Source organism: Bombyx mandarina, chromosome 11 (assembly GCF_030267445.1).
Source record: "Bombyx mandarina strain Sakado chromosome 11, ASM3026744v2".
In the NCBI taxonomy this organism is placed as follows: domain Eukaryota; kingdom Metazoa; phylum Arthropoda; class Insecta; order Lepidoptera; family Bombycidae; genus Bombyx; species Bombyx mandarina.
Genome location: NC_143218.1, coordinates 9,277,254 through 9,289,737, shown reverse-complemented (window position 1 = coordinate 9,289,737; position 12,484 = coordinate 9,277,254). Strand labels below are relative to the sequence as shown.

At 36.7% G+C, this 12,484-nt stretch overlaps 1 protein-coding gene across 15 annotated transcripts in view; it reads right to left on the bottom strand.

Annotated features, from left to right (window-relative positions):
* Svil (Supervillin) overlaps nucleotides 1-12,484 on the bottom strand; it is a 211,211-nt gene that overhangs the window by 87,135 nt on the left and 111,592 nt on the right. For 10 of the 15 annotated variants that reach the window (XM_089730872.1, XM_089730873.1, XM_089730878.1 and 7 more), the window contains 3 exons: nucleotides 10,951-11,081; nucleotides 7,115-7,672; nucleotides 6,344-6,453 (listed from right to left, as the gene is read on the bottom strand). In XM_089730872.1, the coding sequence (XP_089586998.1) occupies nucleotides 6,344-6,453; nucleotides 7,115-7,672; nucleotides 10,951-11,081 (799 nt within the window). Of the gene's footprint in view, nucleotides 1-6,343; nucleotides 6,454-7,114; nucleotides 7,673-10,941; nucleotides 11,082-12,484 lie in introns of all 15 variants that reach the window. The other 5 variants (XM_089730870.1, XM_028173249.2, XM_089730877.1 and 2 more) reach the window with 1 other exon arrangement.

Below are 12,484 nucleotides of genomic sequence, written 5' to 3'. Positions count from 1 at the left end.
CCAAAAATTGTGGCAATCAAAGTGTTACAACGGCAATTTCATAATTCTTTAAATGGCGTCTGAGCGGAGCGTTCCAAATAAAAAAGCGAAACACAAAAATAAAAAATACTGGCACACTCAACAATACAACACAGATTATAATAGATAGCGTAGTCAGCTACTTGACTAAGTACGCGCGTTATTCATGTACTCTCCGAAACAATTGCTGGAAAAATAACCATTAAGGTCTAACAAAAGACGGTGAGCTTCCAGATTCGTCTCAACGAGGAAAGACTTGTAACGGATGATTCACACTCCGGTCAACAACTTTTAGGTTTCGACGAAGTTGCTTTTTTAGGAATTAAGTCTAATGTAGGTAAATTACAGAACCTATGTACCTTCAGGGAATATTTTCCTTTGAATTAAAATTTGTATGCTGTATTCGTGACAGGCAATTTTGGACCCTTTGTAGTGACCTGAATTTCACCAAATTTATTGTTTCTAGTAACCTTAATTACGTGAAAGTTATTAATACTCTAGATGATCAATTCGATTGAAAATACCGACGAGGCAAACTTATTAATACAAGGCCCACAGATTCATACAAAAATAGATTAACATCTTAGAAGACAATCAATTTTTATAATGAATTAAAGTAAATTATTCATGAAGTTTTCTATGTGCTATTAAGAGCGTAGCATAAAAGGAGTTGACACCATTAAAATCAAATAATAATAATATTGTTAATAACAAATCATATTATTATGTATTTGTCAGCTTTTTTTACCTCTTGTAGTATTATTGTCTTACTAAGAGGTCACTGACCTCGCCAGAACCCCCACACAGCATGCTTGAATACATGAAATTGAAATTATCGTTATATCTATTACGTAATTCTTGTAGTTAATTGTATATTTGTGTGTTGCCTTGAAACATAACTCGTAAGATAAATATCCTAGGTCCGACCCCGTATCTACATATATCGGTAATTCGCTTTGCTATAGCGATATCAAATGTACTAATTCATAAACAAGTATTAGCAATAATATTGATTTAAATCGTTCCATTGGCCTGTTTGTGGGTCATGCACTAGCGAACAAACAAACAACACAAATTTATTTATATATTATATTAATGTGTATGTGTGTGCGTGTGTGTGTATGTGTGTGCGTGTGTGTATGTGTGTGCGTGTGTGTGTATGTGCGCGCGTATGTGTGTGTGTGTGTGTGTGTGTGTGTGTGTGTGTGTGTGTGTGTGTGTGTTGTATAGGTAATAATCATTAATGTCACAAAAAACATACTAAACGCTATTTTAATAATATCTATAACATTTAAATACACTTCTGCTAAAGTTCTATAATCGAATTTAAAAAATAGCAGATTAAACATCTTTTTAATAACTAAATAATATGAAAAATTTTACTGTATCGTTGCCCGGATCGCATAGCATCACACTTAATTTTATTGATAAGGTTGAAAGGCATGTCTATTAGTGAATTTGTCTAATCTATAAACTACGATCATAGACATGACACGCGCTAAAACAATGGCTCTGTGCACAAGAAATTGCATAGTAATTCTCTTGTATCTTTAAACTCCAGTGGATAAAGTTAGTTATTGAGGCGTGGAACGATTTTTCTACTATAATAATCACCGAATGACACAATACAATTTCGGTAGGCAGCGGCTTGGCTCTGCCCTTGGCATTGCTGAAGTCCATGGGCGACGGTAACCACTCACCATCAGGTGGGCCGTATGCTCGTCTGCCTACCATGGCAATAAAATAAAATAAAAATACGATACACACTCAATGGTTTTGCAATTGACACATCGATTATTACCAGCACACGATTAATATAATAATTAGCGGGGTCATGACTCGGCTCCCGACCCCGAAGTACGATTTCCCGTATTATGAGAATCGGAGACTGAAATACATACTTATATATGTTTAAGTATATATGACGGATATACTGATTTCATGTTGTTTTTAAAATGATAAGACATCAGCGTCGCGGACGCCATTCTCTTCATCATTACCATTGCCTTCCATGGTGACAGTAATTAAAATTTACTTTTCCAAACTATTACTCTTATTGAATTTCAAGTGTACAACAATAACAAAAGAAAGTTCCACACCGTCCGGATGTTCGAATTGTAATGTGTTGTGAGACAAAAGTAACCCGTATTTGTAGTAGAACAGTGGGGTAGTTTGTTCATCAACTTTTCTGAATACGTCTTAAACAATTATTGACATGCGTTATTATAATAGTTATTTAAAAAAAAAATGGTTGGATGGCGTGGAGCGCGACCTCAAAGTTATCGGTGTCAGGAACTGGAAGGAGAAAGCCTTGAACAGAGCAGTCTGGAGAGACATACTGGACCAGGCTAAGGCCCACCCTGGGCTGTAAGGCCTAAGATGATGATGAACAATTTTAAAATTGAGAAAGAAAACGCTTAACTCTGACCATCTTAGTGAACTAAATAGCAGGGTTGCGTCGATACATACATATAGAGATATAAAACACCCAGACAAAGTGTCGGCTAATTGTTTACACGGCCCCTGAATTCGAATCTAAATTGCAAACGATATTTTAGAATTACTAACATTAGTTGTTCGTATAGAATTAATTTAGTAATTTAACCGCTACAGAATTTTAATTATTAGAGTCTAAAAAAAACCATATTGATAACGAACATTCATTAAAGAATGCGATTGGGTACGCGACTCCAGTCATTTCTAGCTAATGTTGACAAGTTTTCTTAACTCATCAAAGTTAGTCAATGGTAGCAGTATCTTCAATCAGCTACCTTAAGTTCTGGTGGTATGGCCTATTATAGCTTAAAAAGGGTAGGTTCCATCATAATAGCATACGTAGGTACCTATTGCAACATCATTTTGACTTCCAAGTCATGTCAGAAGGTGTGCATTTTCGTTATGAAATCTACAGGGGCTCCGGAAATCATAGACGTATGTATGTACCCAGTCTAAAGCAATCGAAAAAATATCTACAACAATATTTATAAAATATGTACGTATGTGTATTATTTTAAGAAGACCGCGAACTGATTTCACATAAAAATAATAATAAAATTAACTTAACAAAACACCTAACGTAATTAACTAATTACGAAATAAATCTTTCTTTTAAGTGTATGTAACGTTTACGAGTTGTTAATGAGCGTAACGTAATCTCACGAGTGGGTCAAGTACGTTGCCGCTGGATGCCCAATATTACAATAGACACGTGCTCGCGAGAAATAACTGTAGTTAGTTATCTCTACAACAAAAATGGCGGAGAATGTTAACACGTTGAACGCCACATGAAAAAATGGAGTATTTTCATTCAAGCCACGGTGCTCACCGGTGAGCCTTATCTAACTGAACCGTTGGGGCCATGAGGGGTCACCCGTGGCCGGTGAACCGCACGAGGTTTCAAATGTAAGCGCTTCCTATAAGCCACAGATTTGCAGCAATCAAACAAAAAGCGTATGGAAGTGAGCCGCGTGGCTCCTTATCCAAACTGAACGCCCTGGTTTTCAAATCCAATAGAAAGTTAAGGTTTTTATTAATATTAGTCTTTTAAAATATCTTAATAACTAGACGATAAAAGTCGCTATTTTTTATCTGCCGTGCCAATTGTCGCATTTTATAAATTTCCGAATGAAAATCTCAAGTTGATAAAACATACTGATTCCCTAATTTTAGCTTGGCCTTATAGTGCGCAGCGTTCAACGTGTTAAACCTCACTCTAATCGTAAAATAATTAGTACAGTTTTGAGTACACACTAGTCCGTATAAGGGCGGTGCATTACTATCCTACTTCGAGTTTTAGTTAGGCAATCTATCCTACATCGCTTGAGGCGCTTATCGCACGGTAAGGTTTTGACCTGATTTATTTTTGAATAATAAAGTTAGCAGTTGGCTAGACCGGCTCAGCCCTGAGTCCGTGGACAACTCAACGTGAATTCCACCTCACCGCTTGAAACCCCACCCTTCAAATCGAAAAATACTCAGAGATATACAAGACGGTGCCATATTTTGTGTATTGAGAATTTATAACCTTGGTTTATTTGAAATCTTCATTCCAAGTTACAGTTCCTTGTAATTGCACAAGCAACAGTACAATAGAATCGCATGCGTAGTGAGCAAGAATGATTCGTGTGACGATAGCTATAAGAACCAAATTTCCGTATCACATTACCGGCACTAGTAGCGCAAGCATATGACCATTTTTGGTCACAAACGTGAATACGTTTTGCTTTCGCACGAGCTGTCGTAACCACGTAACTTTTTAAATAACAATTCAATTATATTTTTGTTGATTTTTGATTATTGTTTCAAAGCGTTAAATGTTATGTGAAGGTTCCATGACCTACAGTGCTAAGTATATTCGTATATAGAGACGTAATTAGTGTATCGAGTTTTAGATTCTTTGGCATATTACAGTTTTTCTAATAAACTTACCAAATACATGCTTAAGCTTCAATGAAGAAAGAATGATATCGAGTAAATAAATTGATACATAAGCTTAATATTTTTTAGCGTAGGCGGGTAAGCGATCTCAAGCCTCTTTCAGTATGAAGGAATCGGACCTTTATTGATAGGGTCTCACAATACAACAACTTAAAACTTCTAAACCGAGTAACCAATTCGTTTAATTTAAATTGTAACAACCCTAACGTTACTTAATTTGTGACGTAACACGAAAAGAGAAATTTTCGTTTCCTCCGATCTATGGGAAACGTCCGTGAAGTTGATGCACTGTTGCACTCCGTTAATTTTTTGTTTGACTGATAATAATTTAGTGAAAGTGCATTTAACGTTTCACCAATATAGTGTGATCTCATAAAACCTGAATTAACAAGTATCGTATGTGAGTAACAGTGAGGTTATTCAATGCGTATTGGTCATTTCATTAGGTTATGGTTTTTAATAAATCTATTTTATCAAATGTTTCATTACTTTGTCAAATACCTGAATTATATCAATATATCTTTATCAACTTTCCGATTCGTTTTTCGAAGCTACGTACACAACTTCCCTTCAATGAGGCAGTCAGCACAAAAGTGGCCTAAGCGTACCATAGCAAGTATCGAGATAATGAGGTCTGAATTTACTTTTACACTGCTTCGTAGGCAAAAACAATACGCGCTAAAATAATGTTTGCAAAGCCATTCCTTATCTATAAAACTAGGGATAGGCCGGTTTTGCATCAAAATTTATTAAGTTTTAAATAAATTACAATATACATATAAGTACGAATATGAAAAATTGTACGTTAGGTCACTTTTGGGCTGACGGCATCAAATATGTATTCGCTTTACATTGCATGTTCCCGAATATTGAATTTGTATCTATATAAAAATAGTTAACTACTATTATCTGCCTTGTTTCGTCAATGGTTTTACTTTTATTTTCGTTTATTTACTATTGGCGATACATTAACATAACCATGAAAATTTTTTGGAAATAGTTTTTCTTTCAACCTCTTAAAGACGGAACATACAATGTAATGCGTACAATTAACCCAAATATTGAAATTTTAGTGATTAATTATTGTGTTCCAATTCCATTGCGCCGAATGTATTACACACGCGAATGCAGTATACCAGGGGTGGCCAACCGGTAGATGGCGGTCGATCGGTCGATCGTGGCTATTAATTCAGTCGATCGTGGCAAGGCAAAAAATATGAATATGTACCTACATAGAAAAGAGTGCGCAGCGTAATCACCAATTGCTGGGCGCATCATCTTCATCTTGTATCATTTGTTAATGACCATTACGTCACATTATTTATGCTCTCTTCTACACAATAGTTCTCTTTTATTATATAACTAGCTGACCCGGCAGACTTCGTAGTGCCTCAAACGATAAATAAAAGACCTAAACTTTTGTATAAAATAAACAAAAAACAATAGGAATTCGTCCGACGGGGGACACATCAAAGGGAAAACAAAACTGTTATTTTTATTTAATTCCGAGCATTTTCATATTTATCAAAAACCTTTAAAACCTTCTCTGGACTTCCACAAATAATTCAAGACCAAAATTAACCAAATCGGTCCAGCCGTTCTCGAGTTTTAGCGAGACTAACGAACAGCAATTCATTTATATATATACATATATAGATTTCAGGATTATATTAATATTTTTAATAAAAGAAAATACGTATATATACCCATTTGTACTACTTATTTGTACACTGAACTAGATTGTTTCATTAAATTTCATGAAAAGTTATTGGTAGATCGCAGTGTGTTTCGTCAGTAGCTGTAGATCTAGGTTCTAATTAAGTTGGCCACTCTTGCAGTATACATTTTGGCATAAAGGTCAAAAAAAAAAAAGTGGCCTAGAACTGACCTGTGGCGTCCTCTGGTGTTGATGTGCCTCACTTCCCGACCGCCACTGCTCTCGCCGTCGCTGCCGGAGCCTTGCACTTCGATGGTGTGCACCGACATTGACTTGCTCATCTACAACAACAACAATTCAGATCAATGATATATTAATAATGATATACTCTTTGTTTATGGTCAAACTTTTGTTACGGTTTAAAGTCTGTGGTCAAAATGGGAATAGATTAATCTTTAATATTACTTGCCCCTAGAGCAAATTGGCGAAATCTTTGATTATAAATACATTATTTTCGATAATATAGATATATTATCTGGTCTTTGACAATGTAAATTAAATAATGTTTAAACTTATCATTTTATGTAATTATACTCGAATTTCGACTACTGGCCGACCACTACTTTATCTAAATTTGCATGTTTTAACGACGAGTACTTTCGATTAAGTGGTTACCGGAGCCTATAGACATATACAACGTAAATATCGCCACCCACCTTGAAACATGAGTTGTAAAATCTTACTTTTAACAGTACTAAAGCTGCCCCGCCCTTCAAACCGAAACGCATTACTGCTTCACGGCAGAAATAGGCAGGGTGGCGGTACCTACCCGCGCGGACTCACAAGACGTCCTACCACCAGTAAATTTACACCAATATGTCCATATAGCCAAACGCCATGTTTTATGAAGATACTTTCCATATTACCCGACAGTAGGACATATTGTGGGCCCGCAATGGTAAGCAAAGTCACCACTCTTGCAGAACGTTTATAACAACTCACCGGTGGAATGTATTTTCTGACGGCTGCAGCCAACTCATCGATGCTCTTGTCCTTCTTCTCTGTTTCAATGCCGAAGAACTTATTCTTGGCGGTCTGATTGAGGGCAGATATCTTCATGACCGGCGCCGGAGGGACTTCAGGGTTCTCGGTGGAGCGTCTCAACTTCCCCAACTGCACGGGCTCGTCTAGTTTCTTAATAAACCTCCTGTATCTCGTAGCATCATCGTCGACTTTACCATCTTGTGAGGGCCGCCTTCCCAGTTTCCCTAGTACGGGGATTTTGACGTCAACGTTCTTGGCCTGATTGATTTTCTCTTTGAGTTCATGCGCGCCTGGTAGTTGAATCTTGCGGGGAAACGCTTCGTGGTCCCGTGTTATATCGGATTCTGTTCTCGAGGTCTTCAGTTTGTTGTTCTTACGTTGGAAGCGACGCGGCTTCGGGTCTGGAAGCTCTTCGGAGCTATCCGATGATGAGCAGCTTTTCTCTGACGATGAAACGCTGGTTGCCGAATCGGACTCGTCGTCTGACGAGCTGTCGATGCCTTCGTCTTTAAGGCCCTGTGGGTGAAAATAATATACTCAAATTATTAATTTACAACAGTAATTTATTATATAAAATAATCATGCAAATTATTTTTGTGTTTTCTATCTTCTTATAAAAAAAGGGTGCGTGTACTTATGTACGCGCGTAAGAAGTTATACTTTATTTTTATTAAATTTTTATTTATTTTTTATTTAAATTTTAATCAATTTGAAAAAAAGTCGATTAAACAACATCCTCAAACACGCATATTGGACATCCCTTTTCTTGACATCATATAAATTCGGTAATTCTCAGTACGGTTCGGAAATTTCACCTGCGGCTATATTCAGACTCGCCAAGTTACGTCGGTCGTATTGTAATGAGCTATTTAGTGGGCAACTTCATTCTGTTCATTTTGTGTCACGGTGCGCGCGCATCGTAAAATTTCACTCTCATCAATTTTTCATAACGCGCCTAAAGAAGTATAACTTCAAAAATATATTTTCGAGATTAATTTCTATTTTAGATTCTGTAATTTTACAAATAATTGTTTTTGTGACATGACCGTTTAACTAAAAAATGTTTGTTATTAAAATATTCCGCCCACCTCCTCCTCCCTTGCTCCCACAGTATGTGACTGAGTCGTTTCCCAAAAGGTCCAATAGTATTTTTGCCATTCCAGATTATCTCCAATGCTTTGATAAAACTTATAAGATTTTTTCCCCACCTATTCCTTGGTAGCCTAAGACTATTTCAGCTAAATTGTAAGATGGATTCAGTGATCATTTACGTTAGGAACGCTAACTGTCCATTATTCAATTTAATAATTATTTTTTAGCAATGGATTGTGTCTATTGAGATTGAGACATCATCATTAAACATAATTTCGACAGGTGCGAGGAATAACATTGTAACTCAGTTTTAGGTATACCTACAATGCTGTTGCTACCTATTTACAATGTTATTCCTTGCATGCAATTTACACATGGCTTTCATTAGTCAACCTAAAAAAAGGCCAAACGCAATACACAGATAACGTACAGTATGATGTTTTTTTAAATCTTATATACGAGGGCGACACTGAAAATTTCGAAAATTAACGAAGTGACACAACATTACTATTTAAAAATGTATTTATTGCTTTTCGAAGTATTCTCCGCGAAATTTTACACATTTTTCCATACGATGGAACCAATCATTGAAGCAACCATTCCATTCGGAAGTTGGGGTCTCCAAAATGGCCGTTTTGTATGCGTCGACAACTTCTTCAGGTGATGAAAATCTCTGTCCACGCAATTTATTCTTTATTTTAGGGAAAGTATAGAAATCATTAGGGCTTAGGTCGTGGCTGTACGGCGGATGGTCTAATAATTCTATGTTTTCTTGCTCTAAAAACTCTTTTGTTCTGTGCGCGGTGTGAGAACTCGCATTATCGTGATGGAGGATGATGCGGCGGTTGCAGTTCTCTTTACGGAGTTCAGAAACGACCTGTGGCAAACAAATGCTAGCATACCATTCTGCATTAACCGTTCTTTGTCCCTCAAGAGGAATAGTCGTAACATGGCCGGTTTTGGAGACAAACGTGGCCACCATTTTTTTTGCAACACTCCGTGAACGAACAATTTTTGTTGGCTTTAACTCATTTTCGAACACCCAAACTCGTGACTGGTTTTTTGTTTCGGGTTCGTACGCGTATATCCAGGATTCGTCACCTGATACAATGTTGTATACAGCATTTGAGGATCCTGCGTGGAATCTTTCGAGAGCTCTGACGCACCAAGTAACGCGAGCCGCTTTTTGCTCTTCACAGAGCGAATGCGGTATCCATCGGGAAACCAACTTTTTTACACCTAATTTTTCATGCAAGATTATTTGTATTTGACTCATGCCAATGTCTAAAGTTGCCTGAATTTCGCGGTATGTCACATGTCGATCTTCCTCAATCAGCTTACGCACAGCATCAACGTTTTCTTGGGTGACTGCAGTTTTTGGACGACCTTGACGGGGATCATCACTGAGCTTGACACGTCTTCGTATCGAAATATATCACGAATCGTGAATCGAAATCTATATTTCGATATCAGCCGATACACGATATTGCTCGATGTGATGCGCATCGGCATATCGTACCGATTCGTTAATATCAGCAATATTCGTTTGGTTCGTATCGAATCGGCCAGAGTGAGTGAGCGCACGATAGGGATATCATGTGATGAATGAAACAGAAACAGGCATTATCCATACAATTGTAAACCTTATATTTAAGTCCATATGTCTGTAGATTATTCTTAGCGTATCAGCAGGATACAATTAAGGAAAGAAGTTTCAACTTTCGACCCTAACTTGAATGCAGTATAGCCTATTTGCATCGTTGAATTTAATTTCACGCGCTTTGACCTTGAACTAGAATTTTTGGACAAGTGTTTATAAATACTTAAAAGTTTTTTGTGTTTGATTTTTAAAGTACACATTTTTCTATTTTTAGTTGAATCGAAATAATTGAGTTTATTCCTTGTGTTTGTATTAAACTTTTGAAATCTACACTCTTTTGGTATATTTTGTAATTTTAAATTAAGACACAAAATACTAAAAACTGAAAATAATGTAGCCAGTCCTAAGCCTGGTAAAAGCATGAAGGAAAGTTTTTTTGATATTTTTATTTTCATGTTCTTTTTATTACTTTAAGATCATATTATAAATTGATATCAGAAAACCAACCGTATAACGTTGACTTAAATCTATATCTACTACGATATTATATCAGCGTATCGTTTCAAATCTCAAATATCATGAATCGAAAAAATCTACTAGCATCCATCAATATATAGATTCAGAAAATATATAGATTCAATATCCGATATTGATCCTCGATATATAGATACGATTCTATACGCGGCAAAACCGATATTACCCACTCCTACTCTGAAACGGTTTGACCGATTTTTATGAAATTTTGTATGCATGTTCAGTATGTCTGAGAATCGGCTACTATCTATTTTTCATACCCCTAAGTGATAAGGGTTGTCCACCCCTAACATTTATATTTTATTTTCTGGACATTTTGTTTTTTGTTTTAATAAGACATTATGTGGTTGAATGAGGTTTTGTTATTTTTATATTCCCTCATCGTTCACAGCGCTACATGCCTCTTTCACTCATTTACCATATCCTTACACACTTACAATAAGTTAGTTTTTTCTTTCTACACTGGAAATTCCCTAAAAATCTTATATATGGCAAAACAACGTTTCCCGGGTCAGCTAGTTTTTATATATAAGTGAATTAAATAAAAACACGTTCTCACCGTACCAACCTCAGAGCTCTCGCCTTTAGCCAGGACCTTGGGTCTCGTCGGCACTACGGTCGAACCCGACTTCAATATGCCTCTCACTTCCGGAGTTATCATTCTCTGAGCGCGCTCCGGGGGCGAGTCATCGTCGTAATCTATAAAACGGACATATATTACAAAAACTGTTCATTGAATTATGAACCTTATGTACCCAGGGTCACACGGCGTGTTTAGTGTTTTAGTGAAGCCCATATCGATGCGACGAGGACGGTTTCGTGTACAAAGAACTACAATTATCTACTCGTACAAGTCAGTCAACAAGTATCAAAAATTTATACATTTCCTTATCTCGAGCCATTTCATTTGACGTATTATAATCTACCTAGATAATACAGGTCTATCTAGTCCGTAAGCAAATCAATTTAAAATTTAATCTAAGCATACAATTTCCGAAAATTTTGCTATACACTGCGTCGCCATGTAATATTGAACAAAAATAGATAAGATCGAATGCCGTGTCATTTTATTGACATTAAACAATTATAAAATTACCGTCCTCGCCCACATAACCGTAGCAGCGTCCCTATGAAGCGAACTCGCATTTCGAATACCAGTTCAACCGATCGATCGATATGCAACCGGTTAATTGAAAGACACACAATTAATTGAAAATGACCGAGAAAAAGTGCGCGCACAAGATATTCACACACACCGAGCATGAGTAACGTTATTGAGCTGAAAATAATGTATTACTCAATATCCCGCCAATGATTTACGACACGTGTCCAGCGTGACTTACTTCGTATAGCATGCATAATATGACGTATTGTGAAATCACTGAAACGTTAAAACTAACAGTTCGTCTCGCAGGAAACTCGATTCAATCGTGAATGTATAGTACCTACGAGCACAGGATAACAATGTTACGTTCTACGTATTCGTGCAGAGGTGCATGCATCAATAACTCACCGTTAGATATATATCGACCCTTGAAAGGCAAACGTGACTAAGCGACAATTTGTGAACTTTACAGTAGACTAATTTAAAGTTGAAATACCTGAAAAATATTCTATTTTAAGGAATCTAGCTGTAGGATTGAAATTATTTTAATAGACCTAGAAATATATTTTTAAGCTATTGCATAGCTTTTATCGCGGGCCTTGAGCGCGGCGACCGAATCATGAAATTCCGTAACGAAAAAAACCTTACACCCCTCACTCCGCCTACCATGTAGCTCGCGTTCAACACATTCACACGCTGCGCTTGTGTAGTGTTTGTGAATAAGCGCGTGGCGTGACGTCACACTGCATGCGCATCATGAAAGGTCTGTCCATCTCTCTCTCGCGCGGTCTAGCTTATTAGTGTGAAGGGGATAGTTAAGGTTTTGCTTTTATTAATGTTTAATATAGCGTGGTCTTGTTTTATTATTGTTTTTAATATTAAATTATTATTGTCTTATTATAATTGCGTAAGTTGATAAAAAATGCTATGCAATAGCTTTACCGCGGCAGTTTCCGAGTGCCACACGTTTTTTTTTTTTTTGCGCGTCGAATATGGT